Genomic DNA, 23137 nt, shown 5'->3' with positions numbered 1-23137 from the left:
GAAAGGCCACACTGGGAGCACCTAGGAGGATTTTGGGGGGTTGAGGATGGGGCCATTAGTCCGCCTTGGGAAAAGCAGATGTGACCAGTGACCAGGTCTACAGGGCTTGTGCTGACCCGAGAAAGGAGAGAAGCTCAGCTGGGGATTCGCAGCCTCCGTGGAGGACTGAGACGCAGACCATCCTGCAGGGGAGCCAACTCTGGTCCAGGTGGGATGAGGTGAGAGACACCAAATGCAGCAGGAAGAAGGCAGAGCCCGGGGGCTGGTCAAAGGGGCTCAGGGAGGGAGGGGCAGCGAGGTGCTGGGCCAGGCTGGGCAGAGAAGGGGTGCGAGGGGCCCTGCCAAGGTGGGGGGTGGAAGAGACAGGCATGGAACGTGTGAGGCCAAGGTGCCCTGCGCGCTCTGTGCCACCCACAGCTGCGCACCCCGTACCAGCAGGCAGCCCCCTACCCCTGAGCCCTGGTGATGAGTGCAGGGGTCCCTGAGAGCCACCATCCGGCCCACCACGCCCTCACAAGAAGGCTGGTGTCTGCTCGCATGCCTCGAAAGATGGGCTGTTTGTGGGGAGGAGGGACTTTTCAGAGAGTTCTGAAAAACTTCTTTCTTCTTTCTTCTGAGCTGCATCACAATCTATAGCTTCCACCCGACCCAAGTCTTTACTGAGAGCCTACTGTGTACCAGGCACTGTGCTAGGAACTGGGGAGATCGGGGAACCAAACGGACAGGGTCTCTGCTCCAGGAGCCTGTGGGGCAGAGCCCGAGAGCCCTAAGTGCCAGGCCCGGAGGGTGTGCGGGTGTCAATATTAGAGCCGGTGGTCGGAGAAGGCCTTCCTGAGGAGGGGGCATCTGAGCAGAGCCTGAACAAAACGAAGGGCCAGCCCTGAAGAGTCCTGCGGCTCGCGTGTCCCAGGCAGACGAAACAGCCGGGAATATGACCAGCCTGTTCGAGGAAGAGCAGTGAGCCTGGGAGACAGGATAGGAGCCAGCAGGGGGAGGGGGTGCAGAGCACACCCTGGGCCCCGGGAAGGACTGTGGCTGCAACTCCGAGTGCGACGGCAGCCACTGGCCAGCTGGAAGCAGAAAAGTGACATGATGTGTGGAATTTTTAGTTTACGCAAAAAGGATAAAATTACGGGGGTACCTTACCAAAGCCAAGAACAATAGTTAAAAACAGGCCTCAGGAGGGACGGTGGCCAGTAATAGAAATCAAATCTGGTCAGTCTAAGCAAAAAAGGGAAATCTATAATTAGGATACAAGGGTGCCTTACCAAGCCGAGGGCAGGACTCAGGAAGGGCTGGAACAAGTGAACGGAACACATCAGAAAGCCAGGAATGACACGATGTAGTTTACAAGGTTGTACAGAGCAAGGAGACCAGTGGGGAGGCTCCTTGAAGCAGAAGGAAGGCGGGTGGGGCTGCCGTGCCAAGGCGAAGAGTGGAAGAGAACATGCGAGGCCAAGGTGCCCTCAGCTTTCTGTGCCGCCCACAGATGCACACCCGTACCAGCGGGGAGCACCTGGGCAAGAGATGATGGGGGCTTGGAACAGGGAGGAAGTAGAATTAGAATCAAAAGTCTACCAAGTGACCAGCTCAACAGCTGTTCCCCGACCATTCCTGGGGGTTGCCCTCAGGTAATCAGGTCTCATAAGTTAACTTGAGGTTCTGTTTTAAAAGTAAAACTGCACCCTAGGAATTCCCTGGTGGTCCAGTGGTTAGGACCCCGCGCTCACACTGCTGAGGGCCCAGGTTCAATCCCTGGTCGGGGGCGGCGGGGGGGGTGGGCGAAACTACGATCCCGCAAGTGGCGGGGCAAAAAAAAAAAATGAAGACTGTACCCTTCTTGGGGACAAGACTGCTGGCCTCATGTGGTTGGGCCCCTGGCACCTGGACAGCCACTCTGTCCCAACATGTGGAACTCAGCAGCTCTTGGGCTTATCTCCTTCTGGAGGGAGAATCTGGGAGGCTGGGGCAGAGCAAAGAAGGGTGTGCCGAGGATCCAGGGACTGGGCTCCTGGCTTCCCCACCTGTAAAGCGAGGGGGGCTGGGCGGCATAACCAGCAGGGACCTACAGCCGTGATGCCCCAGAATTCTATGAGCAATGGACCCATAGCTTTTCCCTGCAGGAGGGAAAGGGAAGCTGTGCTGGGTGTTACCACAAGAAAACGTAAGAATCCGCCTGCCAACGCAGGGGACACAGGTTCGAGCCCTGGTCCGGGAAGATCCCACATGCTGCGGAGCAACCAAGCCTGTGCGCCGCAACTACTGAGCCTGCGCTCTAGAGCCCGCGAGCCACAACTACTGAAGCTCTCGCGCCTAGAGCCCGTGCTCCGCCACAAGAGAGGCCACCGCAATGAGAAGCCCGAGCACCGCAATGAAGAGCAGCCCCTGCTCACCGCAACTAGAGAAAGCCTGCTCACATTAACGAAAACCCAACGGAGCCAAATAAATAAAATTAAGAACATTTTTTAAAAATGCTATTAAAAAAAAAGAAAACGTGGGTAGAGCTAATTCTGAAATCTAACGCCTGGTGTTCAGACGAGGGCCCTTTGGGATAAAATAACAACCTCAGATGCCTTGATGCCACTGCTCCTGGAAACACTGCTGGTAATACTTTCCCTCATACCTCAGGGGCTTATGAGGAAAAAAGAGAGGCTGCAGACATGAAAGGCCCAGGTAGTTGGGGAAGCATCGTGACCCTACTGGAGGCAGCACTGCCCAGCGGGGACCCTCTTGGGGCTCAACAGCCGCCCACAACCAGGGGTTGAATACGGGCCTCATTCCCCGAGAGCTGTGTGACCCTGGCCAAGTGAGTTAACCTTTCTGTGCCTCGGTTTTCTCATCACTAAAATGGGAATAACTCTTCTACAGAGCCTCCCAGCCTCAAAGACAGCCAAAGCCACAGCGAGGTTGGCTGGGTTTTAGCTGCGTGGGCGTTCAGCCCACCGGGAACTCTCCCAAGGCGGGGACAAGGCTTCTCAGGGTGGCTCACGGGATGGAGGGCCATCTCCTAGCCATCAGCAAGACTACTTGTCGTGAGGTGGATGGACCTAGAGTCTGTCACACAGAGTCAAGTAAGTCAGAAAGAGAAAAACACCGTATGCTAACACATATATATGGAGTCTAAGAAAAAAAAAAAAGATCATGAAGAACCTAGGGGTAAGACGGGAATAAAGACACAGACCTACTAGAGAATGGACTTGAGGACACAGGGAGGGGGAAGGGTAAGCTGGGACAAAGTGAGAGAGTGGCATGGACATATATACACTACCAAACATAAAACAGAGAGCTAGTGGGAAGCAGCCGCATAGCACAGGGAGATCAGCTCCGTGCTTTGTGACCACCTAGAGGGTTGGGATAGGGAGGGTGTGAGGGAGGGAGACGCGAGAGGGAAGAGATATGGGAACATATGTATATGTATAACTGATTCACTTTGTTATAAAGCAGAAACTAACACACCATTGTAAAACAATTATACTCCAATAAAGATGTTAAAAAAAATAAATTAAAAGAAAATAGACTAAAGGGAAGGCGCGCGGTTTCCTTCTCGGTCACGAGGTGGCGCCCTCCGCCCTCAGGACCGCGAAGGGGCGACTCACCAGCTCAGTGGCGTCCTGGCCCCGGAGCAGTGGCTTCTCCTCGGGGAATCGCAGCTCCTGCAGGCCGGCCATGGTCCCGTCGTGGAGCAGGAGCCCTAGCGAGGGAAGGCGAGGACGAGGGTTGGGCCCTGCTGCGACAGGCACGCCTGGGCCCTGCTCGGACTCTCTCGGCGGGCGGAGGGGACAGCGCAAGCCCGGGCTGGGGCAGGGGCACCGGGGACCACACCGATCCCTCCATCCCCGGACCCCCGGTTCCCAAGCGCAGGCCCAGCGCGGCGCTTCACCCGGGCAGCAAGGCTCCGTCTGCAAGACTCGCCTGCTTGGCTCAGGGAAGGTCATTGTATTATTTGGTCTTAAAAGTTAAAACATGTTCCCTGCCTCCCCCAAAAGAAAAGGAAGAAAGAAGCAAGGGCGGGGGGAGGAAGAAAGGAAGGGAGGGAGGGAGGAAGGATGGAGGGAAGGAAGAAAGAAAAAGGAAAAGAAAAGCAAGGCGACACAATACAGGATGACCCTTGAATAAGTTCAAGTAAACTGCATTTATTAAGAAACAGAGGGACAAGTGTGGGGAAGCCAAACACAGGGTCGGAAGCGCCCTGTGGTCAGAAGTGGACAGTGGGCTCCGGGAGGACACAGAGGAAGAGAGCTGAGGGCTGTCCTGAGTGCCTAGAAGGACAGGCCTGGGTGAGGATGGCTCTGAGAGGGCAGAAGGGCGGGCCTGGCAGTGTGGCAGGCAGAGTGACATTGAAGGTGCTGGTCATGATGTACCACCAGCAGGGAGGGATGACACAGTGACCACTCAACCCACAGCCTCCAGGCAGAGGGGCCCAGACCCTAATGGCTGCGTGTTCGTGGGAGACCCCGGGCCTCTGAACCTCAGGAGAGGAAGGGGTCATATGTGCACGTGTGTGCTTGGAGGATCCAGTGGTGGGGGAAGGCAGACAGAGGGTGCCAGGACCCCACAATCTGTCTGTCTAGCCTGGCACTGCCATTCCTCACTTGGATTTCAGGATGGCACAAATCATAGTGCACCAAGAGAAACACTAGGCAAGGAGATGAGCTGGAAATTCACAGAAGAATTACAACTGGCCAGTAAATACACGGGACAATGTTCAAGCTCACCAGAAGTCAAAGATATCCTTTCTTTTTTTTTTTTGCCAATGGAATTGGCAACATTTGCAGTGCTGGCAAAGATGCACCCCAACTGGCACTTTTCGCATGCTGCTTGTGAGCGTATAAATCGGTACGTCTTTCTGGAGGGCAGTTTTACAGAATGAATTAAGATCATTTAAAAGGTTCTTACTCTTGGACTCAGCAATCTTCTCCCTGGGAGAAATTTCCTAAGGAAACCAGAGACGGCACCTAATGATTTATCTGTAAGAATGTTCACCACAGTGCCATTTATAATCCAAAAAAAAAAAATCCAAAACAAGCTAAAAAAGCGAAATGTCCGTAAGTAGGGCACTAGACAAACTATGGGTAAATAACTTGTAAAAGATTATTTAATAACATGGTAAAATGCCTGTGTTGTAATAGATTTTTTAAAAAAGCAGTTATAAAACATACAGTATTATCCAAATTATGAGAAATATGAATAGTTCCATAAAAAAGCCTGGGAGGCTTTTCACAAAGTTAACAGGCATTATCCCTGGGTGAAGGACTGAAAATTAGGGTCTACAGTCTGAAATCAGGAAAAAACAATATTTAGGAAAGACCGTTTGTAGATCACTAACAACTCTTTATTCTTGCAAAGCACTTCACATCTCCCAAGGTACACTTTCCTGCACTATTAGATTTCACCCTGATGGGAAGTGCGGCCTGACCTGGAAGGATGGAAGGATGACTTCCTATCCTTCCTCCCATCCTCCCTCCCACCCCTCTTCCCTTCCTTCCCAATTCTATTTTTAGTCTTTCTCAAGAGTGAAGCCCTCAGACTTTCCCTTCTGCCCTGAAAGGCTGACAGTCCCACTAGCTGGTTGGTCAGAAGATGCCCCCCCGCCCCGCCCACCCCTGCTCCTTTGGCTTCTCCCCGTGGAAGCCCTAGTGACTGGGGAGTCAGCGCAGTGGCTTCCTGGGACCCAAGGGCACATGGCCTTGGATGGAACCCATTGCTGTGGCAGGGAGGTCCTGAGACCAGGTCGTAGCTCCAGACCCTGCCTGGGCTTCCTTCCATCCTGTCAGAAGCAGGGAGCACCAGTCCTCCAGAATGCTAACATAGACGGCGCCTTGTAATCGCACGGGGGGCTCCCCTCCTGAGTCTAGTCTGGGTTGAGATGTGCTGGGGCTGGGCTGGGAGCCGCTAGCCACTCAGGCCTCCTGGAAGATTAATCCAGAGCTGTGCAGCCCCCCTGGGAAAGCCTTGTCCCCAGCATGAAAAGGCCAGGCAGGGAGGCCCCTGCCCACCCAGATACCCAGGTCCCTGCACCTTAGTGCCATGCTGGAGCTCTCAGTTCCCAGCGGCTTCTGGGGAAACCAGCTAACACAACGCAGACGGGCTGTATTTTTAGAAAGGCGTCCTCTCCCCTCTCCCCCATTTTCTCTTCCACCCTTTCTGACATGTGCACACTCACTCATCCATCCATCCGGGTGGGGAGCTGCAAGAAGGGCCACCCTGGAAAACTCTTCTCCCATTAGGGCCTTTTTAGCCGCCAACCCCCCTGAATGCTGAATTCAACTAAAAGCTTTGGCAGCACTGGGGTGTCCCCGCCCTCTCCCAGGCCTGTTATGAAACCACAGTGGAGACCATCCTCCCCAAGGACGGTTCTATTAAAAGGGCTGAGAGTGGGCAGCGCAGGGACAGATGGGCTGTGATGAGGGGGTGGCGGGGAAGGGGGCTGCAGAGAGAAACCTCATAATCCAGAGAACTGGGGATGTGTCAGCCTGTGGAAAACAGGGACAGCCCAGGGCCCAGCAGGTGATGTGGGGCTCGGGAACAGAGGCCGGAGGGGACATTCCCACAGGGTGGTGGCAGACGAGTTTCTTCCTAAGAAAGTTATGATTTTAAAAAAAGCTGCTAGATGATGTTACAAGAAAATGAGATTCCCATCAGATCAGTATATTGTATGCCTGAAACTTATACAATGTTATATGTCAACTGTATCTCAATAAAGCCGGAAAAAATTTTTCAGAAAAAGAGCGTGAATGTGTTTGTAAATATTCTGGCATCCCTTGGCCCTGAGAAGGTGTTTTTTGTTTTGTTTGGTTTTTTTTGCGGTACACAGGCCTCTCACTGTTGTGGCCTCTCCCGTTGCGGAGCGCAGGCTCCGGACGCACAGGCTCAGCGGCCATGGCTCACGGGCCCAGCCGCTCCGCGGCATGTGGGATCTTCCTGGACCAGGGCACAACACTGTGTCCCCTACATCGGCAGGTGGACTCTCAACCACTGCGCCACCAGGGAAGCCCCCTGAGAAGGTTTTTAAATGTGTTATTTACTTCTCTAATCATGACAATTGCTATAAAATAAAGTTCAGAAAAATCAAAAATAATAAATAAAAGAGAGCGTGAGATTCCTATCAACCGCCCACAAGGAAGCCTGAGTCAGGTGTGTCAGGAATCAGGGAGCAAAAGGCAAATGGGGTGCGAGATCCCAGGGGTCTGTGAAGCAACAGCAAGGGACCTTTTCACTTTGCCTTTTTTCCCCTCTTGATCCCAGATTCTCTAAAGGCAACACAGAGTGTTAGAACCAAATGGGCCTGGGGTGAATTCCAGCCCTCAGCTTCTCGGTGGTCCGGCCTAGCGTCCCTGGAATCTCTTCTGTATCACTCACTGCCTAGCTTTATTTTGGGCAGATCACTAAGAGGATTGCTTACCTGCAAAATGGGAGCAGTAGCCTTCCTCTGCCCACCTCAGAGAGCTTTGAGGTACAACAGAGACAACAGATAGAAACATGCTTTTTAAATGGAAGATTTCTGGACCCATTTGGATGGGACAAAAATAACATAAGTGACTGGGGTCCTCCTAACCTTCCTTTGCCTCCTTAAGACAACTCTGCAGTTTCTTTTTCTCTTGTCTCCTATTTAAGGAAGGGTTCATACCTGCTGGCAGGGAGGCTCCACTGATATTTCAATAAATGGACGGGAAAGGGATGAGGGAGAGAAAGCCCGGGCTCTTTGGCTGGGGGACAGAAAGGAGCTCCCGAGCAGCGTGAACGTGGGTGGATTCTTTATGGGGAACTGCATTGCTTTTCAATTACTTTTGGTTGCTGATTCGTGCTTCTTTAAACGTGATTCTATCCTGGGCCACGTGAACCCTCACACTTATTAGGGTTAAAACTATAAACAATTACTATGATCGTTCCTGAGCCTTGTCAGTAAGTGCTTCAATTCAATCGATCAGTGGCAGTTACACAAGCTATGGAATAAAGCAACTGCTGAGTGGGAGCGCGGCTCAGCAGTAGTAGGGGGCGTCTGGAAACACACGTGGGGATTTTGGGTTGTCTCAGCCACTGGGGGCTCCTAGAGCATTTAGTACCCGGGAGCCAGAGGCGTGGAAGGTTGTGTGAGGACAGTGCTGCCCAGCCAAGCATCGCTCCCCACCCCAAAACACCCAGACCTGTCCCACCAAGAAATGCAAGAGCTGAAGGTGAAGGAAGGCCAGACATCAACAGGGTAAAGTTAGCACATGCAGGCGAACCAGACCTTGTGGGACAGGGAGAAATCAAACTGTAAAAGCGGAAGGGCTGTGGAATGGCTTTTTTTTTTTTAACCACAGGAGTGAGGGGGGCCTCTTGGCAGGTCATGGTCAAGGTCTTGGTCCAAGATGCCCTGTGGATGGTGCACTCCTGAAAGTCCTGATTATAAGGTCCCGTTATTACAAGAAAAGCCACAAGCAAATGGAACAGGGAGCAGAGCCAACCTGGCTTGGCCAGCTCTGCCCTGGGGGAGGGGTCTGCGCCACAGATTAAGAACGATGTCGCTAAGGGCAGGCAGACGACTGACGTTCAAGCCTGAGCACCTGAGGTCCTTCCACCCACACCACGCCAGCCCTGTGGTTTGAAAAGAAGCCCCAGAACTCAGGGACCCCAGAAATCAGAAACTCAACTTCCAACTGTGCTATGTAGAGGGTTTCGAGCCTCCGGGTAGCTGGCCCCTCATATCATTCTCTCTGTCCCGACCCTTACCTCAGAGGGTTGGGACAGCACAGTAGGTCCATTCTACCCACAGGAAGCACGTGCCTTTGTTCATGCCGTTCCTTCTGCCTGAAATACCTTTCCCTATCACATCCCTACAACAACAACAATAATGACGAAAACGATTGTTAATATTTTCTGACACTTGATATGTTTTTGTTGAATGAGATGGAGTGAAGGAATGCTTCTTCACCCAGACTGCAAAGTATTAAACGACTGGTAACATTCAGCGTTGGTGAGCTTGTGGGGAAACAGCACGTACTCTCATACACTGTTGGCTCAACTGCAGTGGGTTCACCTTCATCTGGAGGGCGGGTTGGTAGTTTGTAAAAATGCAAACATCTATCAACTTTGCAATGATATCTCTAGATATTTATCCTAAAGAAAAACACTAAGAGGCTGTGCACAGGGATGCTCACTGCAGCACTCTTTGGAATAGGAAAAAGCTGAAAACAACCCAAACAAATGTCAGGAGGATGGTTAAATAAACCATGGCCCATCTACACCCCAGAGCACCATGCAGCTATTTACAAATTAAGGCAGCTCCACTCAAACAGATAGGGAAAGCATTCTAAAATATGCAGTTAAGAGAAAAAGGAATGCCACAGAATAATAAGTATAAATAAATAAGCCCCATTTATGTAAAAAATACATGCATCAAACAGGTACATATATTTGCAAATTAAATCCTCAAATGAATCAGGGTAACAGTAATGCTCACCTCTGGAGAAGGATATGGGTTTGGAAGGGTCTAAAAGGAGACTTTATTCTACACAGCAGATATTATCAAATCTAAGATACCATCGATTATAGCTGACACTAACATTTTATGTACCAAAAGAAGAGAAAAAACACTGCCAATTAAATTAAGGCATAATACTGTCTCCTACCTTTTAACTTTTTATTTTGAAATAATTACAAATTTAGAAAAATCAAAGAAAAAACAAAGCACAGAAACTTCCCATATACCTTTCACTCAGCTTCCCCTAATGTCACCATGCTACAGAACCTTAATACAATTAAGAGAAACCAGGAAAGAAAATACTGATACAATATGGTGAAGTAATCTGCAGACCTGAGATGAATTTCACCAGTTTTCCCAATAGTCTCCCAGTCCAGGATGCCACATTGCACAGAGTTGTCATGCAGTCTCTTCCAATCAGGGACAGTGCCTCAGTCTGTCTTTTATGATGTTGACACTTGAAAAATACTGATTAGTTAAATCTGTAGAATGTCCCTCAGTTTGGGTTTGTCTGTTGTTTTCTGATGATTAGACCAAGGTGATGCATTTTTAGTAAGAATACAGCAGAAGAGATGTGCCCTTGTCATTGTACCATTTTATGGGTTACAAGATGTCAATCTGTTTTATTATTGGGGATGTTAAGCTTGATCACCCGATTCAGGTGGTGTCTGCCACGCTTCTCCAGTGTAAAGTTACTATTTTTCCCTTTGTAATTAATCTTGTGGGAAGATACTCTGAGACTATGCAGACATCCTGTTTCTCATCATACTTTCGTGCACTAATTTTAGCAACCATGGATGATGCTTGCCTACAGTTATTACTGTGGTATTTGCTTAACGATAATTTTCTATTTCCATCATCTCTTCTACATTAACTGGAATTCTCCTCGAAGAAAAAGAGCTGTCTTTTCTTCTCCATCTACTTATTTATTCAATTACTTATTTTATTCTATGGGTTATAATCAATCTCTATTATTACTTTATTGCTCTGATTGTCCCAGATTTGGCCATTGGGAGTTCCTTCAAGCTGGCTCTTGGGTCCTTTCACCACGCGCCCATCATTTTTTTGAGTTGTTTCTAATTTTCTAGCCCTATATGATGTTCCAAACTCACCTTGCATTTTTTCTGCCTCAATCACTCACACACACACACACACACACATTCTATATCTATGTATCTGTATATCTATTAAAAGTCTGGAATTTATACTGATACCTCTAATTCCAATTCAACACCTCTAAGTTTATTCTAACTTCCCCCCTTTCTTTATTTGTAATTGTTTTTCTTCCACAATGAGAAACCTGGTTCTCATTATCCCCAATATTTTTATTTGTTCACTCCTAGTATACACACAAAGTAATTTCAGAACTGCTACTCACATAATGAGTTCTTACTATTCAGAACTTTGGGGACATACTTTATTTTTTTAATATTTTATTCTTTTAGACTTAGGCCCAAAATTTTAAAAAATATTTATTTATTTATTTAGCTGTGCTGGGTCTTAGTTGCGGCACGCGGGATCCTCGTCTCTCTGTGCAGGATCTTTTAGTTGCAGCATGTGGCATCTTTTAGCTGCGGCATGCGGGGTCTTTAGTTGCAGCATGTGGGGTCTTTAGTTGCGGCATGTGGGATCTAGTTTGCTGACCAGGGATCGAACCTGGGCCCCCTGCATCGGGAGTGCGGAGTCTTAGCCACTGGACCATCAGGGAAGTCCTAGACCCAAATTTTTAAAAGCATCTAGCACTCTTGTAAATTCTTTTCTTTTTTTAATTGAAGTATAGTTGCTTACAACACTTGTAAATTCTTAAAAAGGAAAATACAAGTGAAATAAACTGTGTCGGGTCTTCCTAAAACTTCTTCACATTCAGGGTCCAGTGCCTCTGAATCACTCCATCTTGAAGTTGTTGCTGGCTATGCTTTTCCATGAAGTCCCAGCTCCTCTGACATTAAGATCATCTGTGGTGCAGCATTTCCCAAGAGTGCTCTACTACTGATTCCAGGATTTCTCTCCAAGCAGCAAATTTTGGTGTACATGTGATGGCAAGGACAGTAGTCCTGGTGCCCAACTTACCAACAGAGACTGTATTTTAGAGATGTTATGAAAAAAAGGTGCATCTTCGAGTTGCCATAACATAGCTCTTTTTTTTTTTTTTTTTTTTTTTGCCGTACGCGGGCCTCTCACTCTTGTGGCCCCTCCCGTTGCGGAGCACAGGCTCCGGACGCGCAGGTTCAGCGGCCATGGCCCACGGGCCCAGCCGCTCCGCGGCATGTGGGATCTTCCCAGACCGGGGCACGAACCCGTGTCCCCTGCATCAGCAGGTAGACTCTCAACCACTGCGCCACCAGGGAAGCCCAACATAGCTCTTTTATAAAACTTTCTTCTGTTGAGGTACAGCAGCAATGTGTGAACTCTGTTTCTGTACACATGTGGTTCCAGGTATTAAATGCAGACATAGGGGCTTCCCTGGTGGCACAGTGGTTGAGAAAAAAAATATTGCTATAAATGCAGACATAATAAGCCTCCAATCCCCAGACCAAGGGCAAGGGCAGACAGAACTGGAATCCCAACAACACACTCCATGTGAGCAGCTTCTGTACGGAGCCAGTAAAAAGTCCTACTGGGGCAGAGACTGTTAATTGTCCCCCAATACCTGTTCTCTTCTTCTTCTTAATAGATTCCCAAATTTTAGACAAGCAGGTAGACAATGGGAATAAAGCCTATTTATGACCATGTGACAGCAATCAGCCAGTTAGATGTAAGTGGAAGCATGTGACTTTGGGGTAGTGCTCTTAAAGGGAGGAGACATGTCATTCTTCAACCTTTCCTTCCTCCTGCTGGCTGGAATATAGATGTGATGGTGGGAGCTTGACAGCCATTTTGGACCCTGAGGCTGGATACTAAAGGTGGCAGAGTGGCAATATAGAAGTCTAGGTTCCTGAGAATCATGAAGTCATAATTCTGGATGGCCTATCTCTAGACTCTGCTTATGAAAGAGGGAAACACACTTTTATCTTGTTTAATCTGTTTTTTAATTGAGGTATAGTTGATTTATAATGTTGTGTTAGTTTTAGGTGTTGAGCAAAGTGATTCAGTTTTTTATATATATATATATATATATATATATATATATATATATATATATATATTTCAGATTCTTTTCCCATATAGGTCATTACAGAGTATTGAGTAGAATACCCTGTGCTATACAGTAGGTCCTTGTTTATCTATTTTATATATAGTAGCACATACCTATACTTTGTGTATCCCAAACTCCTATTTTATCCCTCCCCCCACTTCCCCCTTTGGTAACCATAAGTTTGTTTTCTATGTCTGTGAGTCTGTTTCTGTTTTGTTGTTGAATCTATTATTATCGTGGGTTTTCTGTCACATGTCATTGAAGCTAATCTAAACTCGGGACAATTTTCTTGGAGACCCAGCCTATAACATGCTAAAGGAACTCAAAGAAAAGGAACAGGACGGGGCTTGCCCAAGGGGACACAGGGAAATTCTAGGGCTGATCCAGAGCCCACAGCCTCCTCTCTGCATTGAACAGCATCCTCGCTTCAGGGAGTGCGCCAGCCCCTTCCAGCACACGGTAACTGCATCAACACGAGTAACTAGGACCCACATCCAAAAGTTAAAAAGCTCAGTTTGGCACTTTCGGCCACAAATTATCAAGTTTCTTTAACACAGGTGCCTCAGTTCAGTCCTGTATCTTTGCCTAATTTGGCAAATGTTCCAGAAACAAAGATACGCTTGTCCTGGATCTTTGCGCCAGGTTCAAAGGGGTAAGCCGAGGCAACAAGCCTCCTCCAGCTCGGAGGTCTGCAACGTGGTCGGCAGGAGAGAGCGAGGCCAAAGGGGCAGCTTTCTCACTGGCTATTTCTCTCCTGGAAAGCCCCCTTTCCCTCTGAATTGCCTCACGCACTCGTGTTCTGAAGAACGGCACACCCACCTGGCAGAGGAGCGCCCGCTCCAAGCAACTCCCAGGGTCTTCCTGCCTCACATATGATGTCTGCAGAAGGGGGGCCCTGCTCAACCCCAGGCCATTTCTTCTCATAACAGCACCTGGTTGTGGAAATGGCACCCTTGCCCCATCCTCAATCCATGCGGTACAGGGATGACCACACCCCCAGGGGTGGCCAGGGGCGGCCAAGTGCCCCAGGCCTAAGTCCTTCCTTCCTTCCTTCTTTCATTCATTCATTCACTCACCAGATGTTGATTGAGCAGCTACTATGTGTCAAGCACTATTCTAGGCACCAGAGATAAAAGATTGATCATTACAGACAAAAAGTCCTACCTTTGTGGAACTTTCAGGGGAGGGGGTAGGCAAACAATCAACAAATCTAAGTAAATACAGTGTCAGACATGCCAGGTGCACGAGGAAGCAATGTCACAGAAGGGGAAAGAGCATGGGGCTGGGGGCTGCGATCTGAAACGGTGTAAGAGCAGGCCTCACTGAGAAGGTGACCAGAGCAAGGACGTGGAGGAGGTGAGGGAGGGGCCCTTGTGGATGCCTGGAAGAGCGCTCAGGGCAGAGGGAATAGCAAGCGCCAAGGCTGTGAGGCAGGGGTTTGCCTGGCGTGTTCAGGTGGATGTGAGGAAGCCAGCGTGGTTGGAGCAGAGTGAGTTGGGGGAGACAAGGAGGAATGCGGCCCAAGAGGGAAGAGCAGAGGCATCAGATCACGTTTCGTCTAAAAGGTTGTTAGAAAAACTCCGGCTTTTCCTGAGTGAGATGCCTTGGAGGGTTTGGAGCAGTGGGATGATGTGACAGGATCTCCTTCCATGTTCTATGTGTAGAACAGACCTAGGGGGTGAGGGTGGAAACAGGGAGACCAGTCACTGTATTAATCCGGGAGAGAGATGCTGACGGCCGTTGTGGAGGTGGTGAGAAGTCCTCAGGTTCTGGGTATGTTCTGAGGGTAGCTCCAGGGGGGAGCTGCGGATGGATCAGCTGTGGGGTATGAGAGAGAGAAGAGTCAAGGGTGATTTGGTTTTGTCCTGGGCCACTGGAGGGGGAGAGCTGCCATTTATGAGCCCGGAAGACCTTGGTAAAAAGAGGTGGGGGGAAAGCCCAGGCGGCTGGCTTAGACCTGAGTCAGGTGGGGCTGCAAATGGCAGGTGGTTATAAGAGTCTGCACTTCAGGGGAGAGTCTGGGACTGGAGACGTCACCACACAGACGATGTCTGAACGCATGAGACTAGATGAGGTCAGTTAGGGAGTGAGTGAGGACAGAGAAGCGGCCCCAGGATGAGCCCTAGAGAAAGGAGATGAGGAGAAAGCAGTAGAGAGTGTGCAGGAACAGCTGGAGAGGTAGGAGCGGGGTGCGGCAACCAAGTGGACACACTACATTTGGCTTCAGAGACAGTTCAGGGAGAGGTGTGGGTTCCAATCAGGGCAAGGCCTTTGCTGGAATATTTGAGAAGCTCTTTGCTGGGGTTATCAGGAGGATGGTATGTGAGTCAGCAGCCATTTTGCCACCACGAGGAAGGGACTGACTTGGGGCCGAACCAACCCAAAGAATGGAACTGATAGGAGTGGGGGAGAGAGAGAAACAGAGCCTGATGGCCTTCAGCGGCCATAGGTCCACTGTGCTGCACAGACACCCTAGTCTCCCTTCTTTGTGTCAGGCTAAGTTCAGTTTCTGTCACTTGCAAGGTCTTTTCACCTGCATGGTCCAGAGGGGCCAAGCGAAGCCCAGCACCCACCTGTCTGGCAATCACACAGGGTAGCCAGGCCTGGGCGTGGGGTCAGAGGGCTCATGGGCTTGGAGGCAGGGCTTCCCTACCACACTTGAATGGCAACACCACGGTCCACCCTGGCAGTTCAGGCCTTTTCCAACCCAGGCACTTCCATCAGGTGAATCCGAAGATGCAATGGTAAAAAGGAGCCCCAGAACATTCTGCGGCCTGTGGTCCTCCTGGATGACCACTTCAGATTGCAGGGGACCTTCAGGCCACCGCTGACCACTGTCCCTCTCTGCCCTGTCCCAGGATGCTGGGTTCACATATGATGTCTGTCTCCAAAGCAAACAACTCTGGAGCTGGCAAGGGCTTTGGGCGCAGTGGGCTTAGAACACTCACTTGATGGACGAGGAACAGGGGTATGCTCGGGTGGGACAGGCCAGGATTCTCACTTGCCCGGGACTGGAGCATCTCCAGGCACACAGTGCCTGCCGTGCACTGCCCCCAACACGTGAACTGAAAAAACATCTCAGTCCTCAAAGGTATTGGTGACGGGGCTTAAGACGTATGGCCATTCTGGTTGGAGTACACCTTTCATCTGTGGTTTGGAGTTTACAGTACCTGAGGATTAAGGAAAGGGGAAGGGCGTGCCATGAAAGCTTTTCTGTTATGACACAGAGACTAGGTTTGTGGCAGGCGAGCAGAAGCTCACATCCTACCGATGCTTGGGTGGGTGATGCTCTCGTGCTTACAAAACAGTGTCATGATGATCTCCCCGGCTGATCCTCGGAACTACTCTGTGGGCTCAGCCCAAGGTCAAACAGCCAGGGCCTGATCAGAAGCAGGTTTCCAGACCCCAAGCCCATGGCCACAGGGCCAGCCTCTACGGTGGCTGAGGCACCGGGTCAGATCTGCAGGCACCCCAGCACTGGCTTCCTGGCGCTGCTCTAACCAATCACCACAGCCTTGGTGGCTTCAAACAAGACGTGTCTATTGTCTTACACTTCCGGAGGTCAGGAGCCCAAATCAGTGGCCCTGAGCTGAAATCAAGGCATTGGCAGGACCCCTCTCCCTCTGGAGGTGCTGGGGGAGAATGTGTTCTCCCACCTTTTCCAGCTTCTAGAGCTGTGTTCCTTGCATTCCTTGACTTGTGCCCCCTTCCTCCATCTACAAGGCCAGCAGTGGGAGCAAGTGAAGCGCCTTGCTGCAGACGTCACATTACCTTCTTCTTCTGTGGTCTGCGGCTGCATCTCCCTCTGGCTCCCATTACAGGAATACATGTGGTTGCATTTAGGGCTCACCTGGATAATCTCCCCATCTCCAGATCCTTAACTTAAGGACAACTGCAAAGTCTCTGTTGTCATATAAAGTAACGTTCACAGGTTCTAGGAATTAGGATCTGAGTATGTTTGGGGGCCATAATTCAGCCTAGCACGCCTGGACACACGCACACGCACACCCCACGACCTTGCAGCCCCATCTGCGTTACTCACTTTGTCTGTATCCTCTTCCCTATAAACATGGAAAGCCAACTTCAATACCCATGGTGAATGACTCTTCCTCTCTCGAGTTTTCCAAGAACACACCCTCCCAACAACCCCGGAATTCAGCTCTCCTTCAGAATTCCTGTAGGAATTCTGGTTTCACCCGAACCCCAGCACTTAGCACTTAGCACTCTCCCCTGTACATTTGTTCATTTTTCCTTTTTAAAAATAGAACTTGAATTTCACGCAATACACATTCACTGAGAAAAGTCAGAGAAGCAAAAGAGCAAAAAGAAATAAAAAATCACATACAATCCTAGTAACCAGAGGAAAACACTGTTAACATTTTTGCTTATCTCCTTTCATTTTCAGTGCTAATAATCTATACACTGAAAAAAAGGTTTTTGTTTTTTTAAACTGAAACGTATTTTGGACTCTGGAGCCAGATAACCTGGTGCAAATTTCAGCCAGTTACTTGCCATCTGTGTGACCTTAAGCAAGTTACTTAACCTGTGCTTCAGTTTCCTCATCTGTTAAAAGGAGGAAATAACGGCACATACCTCATAGGGTTGTTATGATGATGAGTTAACATACAGAAAGTGCTTAGGACTGTGCCCGGCACATGACAAATGCCATGTTGTGAGCTGTCCTCACGTTATTACATGTATATAAGGAGACATCTGTTCAGGTGGGTAAATAACTTTTGGTAGCATAATTCACAGCTGCCTGGGGTTCCCTGGTTTGAATGCATTCCTATTTATTTAACCTCCCCTACTGTTGGGCATTTAGGTTGTTTCCCGTTTTTTTCTTCTCTTCTATAAACTACTATGGGATAACATCCTTGAACAAACACCTCTGAACACATCTTTATTTTTTCCTAAAAATTCAACTGCTGAGTCACAGATGATACATATTTTTAAGCTTTTGATACATCATTGCCAACTTGCCCTTCATAGAAGTTGCACCAGCGGAACAGCTTGCCCATCTCCCCACGCCCCGCTTAATGAACTGCTCCCTTCTCCCCTCTTCCTGCAGGCCACGTGTCCCCTCACACCTATCTCTCGCAGTACCCCAGCGAAGCAGTGATGTTTACTAAAATGGATGAACTGGACATGAGGATTCAGGGTCCTATTTTCAGCCTCCTGGGGTAAATCAATGCCTCCGTTTCCCCCACATATAAATATATGGGTCAACACACCTGCCAACAATCAAACACTATTTAAATACACATTCCATGCATTAAAATGATACCAAAATTCCAGACTGAACTGGCAAAAGGCTTGCTTTCTAATCACACCTCAAGTATATTTTTTAAAGTTTCCAACGTCTAATACTGAGGCTCCCAAGGGACTATTTCAGAGCCCTCAATCTGCCATTTTAGATCTCTGACTCTGAACCATCTTGGAGACAGACCATTGGAGTATAAATGCACAGAAACCATCACCTTTCTACTGCAAACAGACGAATGTCCCACTTTTCCCCATCTCACGAAGAAATAAAAAAAGGCACCGAGAGTCTGCCCTCTGGGGACTCTACAGGGAGCTTGTGTGTGGGCAGGACAGAGTTCCGGGCTCCTTCTCACCACGCTAACGAGGAAGGGCCTTTATTCCCATTTATTGATAAGGAGACTGAGGCTGAGAGAAATTAAGAATTTGCTCGGGAGCTGACAAGTGGAGAGGAAACCCTGAAATTCACATCCTCTGATTCCCAAATCCCTGCCCTCCCTACACCGGAAAACTCTGTAAAGGTGTCTGGAATTCTAAGTGCCGGCCGCCTAGGCATCGCTCGCCTGTGAAGGAACAGCCCCTTCTTCCCTCTGGAACAAAAAGACATGTTCGGGCTGCGTGTGACAACTCATGGGCATCCTTCCAAGCCAAGTGAGGGGTACCTGGCTTTGCCCACCTGGTGTCAGAGCTGTGGATGTCCGGCCAGCAGGGCCCAACCCCAGATGTCGTGCCTCACCTTGTCCCAGGTGACGGGAACCTGAGGCCAAAGCAGGGTCCCCCAGAGGCACATCTCAGGGAGGCCTGGATTGTGTGGAGAACCCAGAGGAGGAACTGGAACTTCCCTGAGGAAGGGAATCTGATGACTGGAGCACAGGGGGAAGGGGAGGAGACTCCAGGACCCAGAAGGCAGCTCGGGGACAACAGCCCTACACCTGCCATTTGCTGCCTGCCTGCCAGATGTTGCTCTCAACGTTTTACACGCACACAGTCTCACACCTGTATGGGAGGTACCACAACGAACCTATTTCACAGATGAGGAAAGTGAAATGCAGAGCAGCTATGAGACTGGCCCGGAGCCAGGCAATTAGAAACGCATGGGGGGACTTTCCTGGTGGTCCAGTGGTTAAGACTCCGTGCTTCCAGTGCACAGGGTGTGGGTCAGGGAACTAAAATCCCACATGCTGTGTGGAGAAGGAAGGCAGGCAGGCGGGAAGGCGAACACGAAAGATTAAAAAAAAATAAAAAAGAAATGCATGGGATGGCTCAGGGCTCAGGACTCAGGTTTGAAACCCAGCTCCACCTCTTCTCAGCCGCAGGACGTGAGGCAGAGACTGACCTCATTGGTAAATGATCATGATGATAAAATGGGAGAATGTGAAAACGATAAACAGCTAAATAAACATGAGTTTAACAAAAGGTTCAGTGAAATAATTTCCTAATGCTGGTGTGGGGCAAGGAGTTGGAGATCTCTAAGAAATCATCCTGGAGGCGCTGCTGAGCCTGGACTCAGTCAACAACTACTGAGCACTTGCTGTATGCCACCACAATAGACCGGCCACCACCTTGTGACCTGCCCATCATCCAACAGAGGAGACGGGTCAAAATCTCACAGATGCACGTGACACGGGTAAAGTGGGTGGCGACAGATCCAAACTTCCTCGTGGCCAACCGGCCAGCACAGCTGGACCCCTCCATCACAGGCACAGCCAAGACCAGGAACCTGAGGGGAGATGAAGCCCACGAGGTGCCCACCAGGGCCAGGCCCCATCCGGGTGTGCCACCTCTACTATCTCAGTGAGCCTCACGCCAGCTCTCAGAGGGAGGGGTCAACATTTCCATCTCTAAGATGAGAAAACTGAAGTCAGGGAGGTTAAGCAGCTTATCTGAAATCACACGGCTGGCCAGAACCGGGGCTGGGATTTGAACCCAGATCAGTGGGACTAGGAAGAGGATGGGAGGCAGCTGGAGAAAGAGGGAAGGCTAGAAAAACCACTGTGGCGCGGCTGGCAGGGATGCCTGTCTCCCAGGGCCTGGTGAGAGGTGCAATGGGAGTCCAAGACTGATGACAGTGACCGACGGAGTCCTGTTCCAGACTGGCCAGGGGTCTAGAGAGCCTGTGAGAACCGGGCACGTCTGTCTGATGAGGGAGGAGGGGCCCTGACCCATGAACCCAGAAGACGAGGGTACACTGTATTGGGACCCCAAAGCCTGGACCCCCGTTGCAGCCCTCACGCATGTCTCCCACGAACACTCCTCCTCCAGGCCCTTCTGGGGCTGGAAGAGGAGAAGGGGAAGGATCTAGGAGTTCTGTCCTGCATGCAGGGCTCTAAAAACCCACGGGGTGGTGCAAACTTTCCCTCGCGGCGGGGGGGGGGGGGGGGGGGGGGGATTAACAAGTTCAGCCGCTGCTGTGGTTCCCTTTGGAGTCAGGAGGACTGGCCTGCCGCAGGTGAGCTCTACAAGGCAAGCTGGCAAGGGATTGGGGGGGGGGTGCCAGCCGCACGCCTAACTGGGCTCAGATCTCGCGCTTCTGAGCACCTGGCCGGTGTTTCTAGCGCTCCAGGAACAGCGCCCACCTTCTCTTCCCTCTGAGCTTGGCATGAGCTAAGGAGTGGCCACTGTTACTTGAACACGTACTCACAGCCCGAAACTTCACCCAACTCCCAGCCCACCCCATCCCACACACTCCAGGCCCTCGGGCCTCTGCTTCACGTCACATCACTCCCAGTTCAAGCCTCTCTCACGTCCCAGGGCCTCTGCGTATGCTGGTCCGTCCATCCTTCAGCCTGTAATGCCACCTCCCACTCGGTTAATAGAAGTTCTGTCGTTTAGGGTCCAGTTCAAACGCTGCCACTTGCTCAAATCTATCTGCTCTCCTCCTGCCCCCCCCGACTCCAACCTGTTTCCTGAGTGTGTCCTCACACTGTTGCCCCCTTCCCTTTCTTGTAACAGGGCTCCTGTGCTGTTCCCTTGCACTAGATGGTAAGGTCCTCCAAGTCAGGGATCAAACCTCCCAGGCGCCAGGGGACGATTTCTGGAATCCACATGTCCATCCAGTACACATTGATCGAGCACTTCGACAGCCCAGGACCTGGTGGGATCTGGACTTCCCAACTGTTTCCCTTTCTTAGCCCCCATCCTCCTGTCTAGGTCTCTCCCCACGTCTCCCCTGGGGAGACCACAGAAGCCACCTGTACTGTTTGCCCTTCATGCCTGGGAGAGCGTCTCCACCCTTCAGACCCCTGGCCCCTGTTCCGCCTACTCTTCTGGGCAGACCCAGTGTCCTCTGTTATCTCCAGCCACAGCACCCAGGATATGGTTTCCAGTGGGGTGTCTGGCCATTTCTTCACAGGGGCCCCAAGGCTGAAGTTTCCCAGTCACCAGGGCCCAATCTGGCTTCCCACTTTCCTGGCCACTTGGCCTCTACTCCGAGCAAGTAACTTCTCCTCCCAGGGAGAGGTGCTCAGATTCTCACGGGGAGCAGGAACTCAGAGGCCCACGGCAGAGGTCCTGTTGGGAGCCCAGGAAGCTCCTTTCTTGGGGGGACTGAGTGACACTGGTTGAAGGGCAGGGGCTCTAAGCTCTCTTTCCCTTTTTGGGGACCTGCCTAGAGCTTGACTAGTCGGAGACTCCAGGGGGCCAGTCCTCAAACGCGCGCCCCTGCGGCAAGCGCTCTACCCACCCAAACGCCGGGCCCCTCAGAGAGCAAAGCCGAGCAGGGCACCGCCCCAAGTCCTCTCCCGGGGCCAGGCTCCGCACAGGAACCCGCAGCGCACAAGCTAGGACTTAGCTGGTATCTGCACCCCCTCCTCCTGCTCGAACCCGAGCCACCCCAAACCCGCGGCCACAGCCACCAAGCCCCGCTCCAACTCGGCAAGGAGCGGGCAGCGAGGGCCGCGCAGAGGGGCAGCGGCGGAGAGAGGCCGGCGGTACCTGTCAGCAGCTCTATCTTGTGTCCCAGCACCTTCATGTCTGCGCCCCGCGCTCAGCCGAGCAGGGGAGAGCGCGGGAGGCGAGGAGGGAAACAGCAGGAGAGCGAGAAGTGAAGCAGGAAGAGCAGCCGGGAGCCGGGAGAGCTCTCGCCGCCCCCCACGCCGCGCTCCCCCCTCCAAACAGGTTTAAAAAAATCCACCAATTGCACGGCCGCGCACCCCTCAAAGGCGCCCGCCGCCACCTGGTCCGGGTGAACTCCGGGAGGCTGAGAGAGCGCGCGGGGTGGGTGCGGGTGACACTCTGGGAGGCAGCGGGAGTGGGCCCCTGTGCCGCCGCCCGAACAAAGAGGCCCGGCCGCCCCCGAGGTCGCGATCAGGGAGGCGCGGGCGGCCGCGGTGCCGTGGCCCTGGGGGTCCGCGCCTCTGGCCGGGAAGGCGAGGAGGAAGAGCCCGAACGGGGCGGAGTGGGCTGAGGGGGGGGTGCCGCCCTCGTAGGCGAAGTGTGGCCCGGCGACAAGGCAGCCCGCTCGCGGGGGCTGCGCCGGGGCGGGGGGCCGGCCGCGGCCGCAGTGGCCGGGGAATGGGGGGAGATGGGTCTCGGGGCGCCGCCGACTCACCTAGGGTGAGGCGAGCAAGACAGACGCGCAGGCGGGGAGCCGGGCCTCTGCGCTGCTGCAGCCAACGCGCGGGTGCAGGTGCAGGCAGCGCCCGGCCCCTCTGCAGAGCCGCCGCTGCTGGGGGCGGGGGCCGGGCCGGGGGTGGTGCGCCGCGGGGGGCGTGCCCACGAGGGCGCGCCCACGAGGGCGTGGGGAGCGTGGGCGCTCGGCCCGGGTGCTGGGCCGGGCCCGGGGTCTGGACCCGGGAGGCGGTTCTGCGCGCTCGGCTTCCGCCTCCCGCTGCGGCTGGAGTGCCCAGTGGGCTGGCGAGCTAGACCCCCGGACACACGAACCTAGCGGAGACCCCGGGTCGATCGGCCTGCTCCTCACCTCCTGCAGGCGCCCGGAGGAAGGGTCCCCCGCTGCTCGGAGTGCGCCGGGGGCGGTGGGAGGCCCCGCCCGCGCCGCCAGTCCCCTGGTAGCCGCGTGGCGTCGGGCTCCCGCGGGAGGGAGCGGTCTCTGCCCCAGTCTTTGTTTAGATTCCCCAGGAGCCTGGAGGAGACAGCACCCCCTCCCCCGTCCCTGTCGCCGGCTGGGAGCTGCTGGGGAAAAGCCCTGGGGGGTTGGGAAGAGCCAGGCGCTGAGGGGGATTTGGGTCGTCGTCCCCCGTTTTCAGAGCCCTAGGGTTTCCTTGGGGAACTCATGCGGGAGTGACTCCAGCCAGAGGTGTTCTGGGCCCTTGCCCCGCCCC

The 23137-nt window shown here is 52.0% G+C and overlaps 1 protein-coding gene across 6 annotated transcripts in view; it reads right to left on the bottom strand.

Annotated features, from left to right (window-relative positions):
- The window catches only part of NDRG4 (NDRG family member 4), a 42224-nt gene extending 19395 nt beyond the window's left edge, over window positions 1–22829 (bottom strand). For 4 of the 6 annotated variants that reach the window (XM_060000293.1, XM_060000294.1, XM_060000297.1 and 1 more), the window contains exons 1-2: window positions 21792–21911; window positions 3597–3691 (exon numbers count right to left, since the gene is read on the bottom strand). In XM_060000293.1, coding sequence (XP_059856276.1) covers window positions 3597–3691; window positions 21792–21828 — 132 coding nt within the window. In that variant the 5' untranslated portion in view covers window positions 21829–21911. Of the gene's footprint in view, window positions 1–3596; window positions 3692–21791; window positions 21912–22407; window positions 22513–22776 lie in introns of those variants that run through there. The other 2 variants (XM_060000296.1, XM_060000295.1) reach the window with 2 other exon arrangements.
- Window positions 22830–23137: the final 308 nt, after the last annotated feature.

Source organism: Delphinus delphis, chromosome 20, assembly GCF_949987515.2.
Source record: "Delphinus delphis chromosome 20, mDelDel1.2, whole genome shotgun sequence".
Lineage (NCBI taxonomy): Eukaryota > Metazoa > Chordata > Mammalia > Artiodactyla > Delphinidae > Delphinus > Delphinus delphis.
This window is presented reverse-complemented; position numbering and strand designations above follow the sequence as displayed.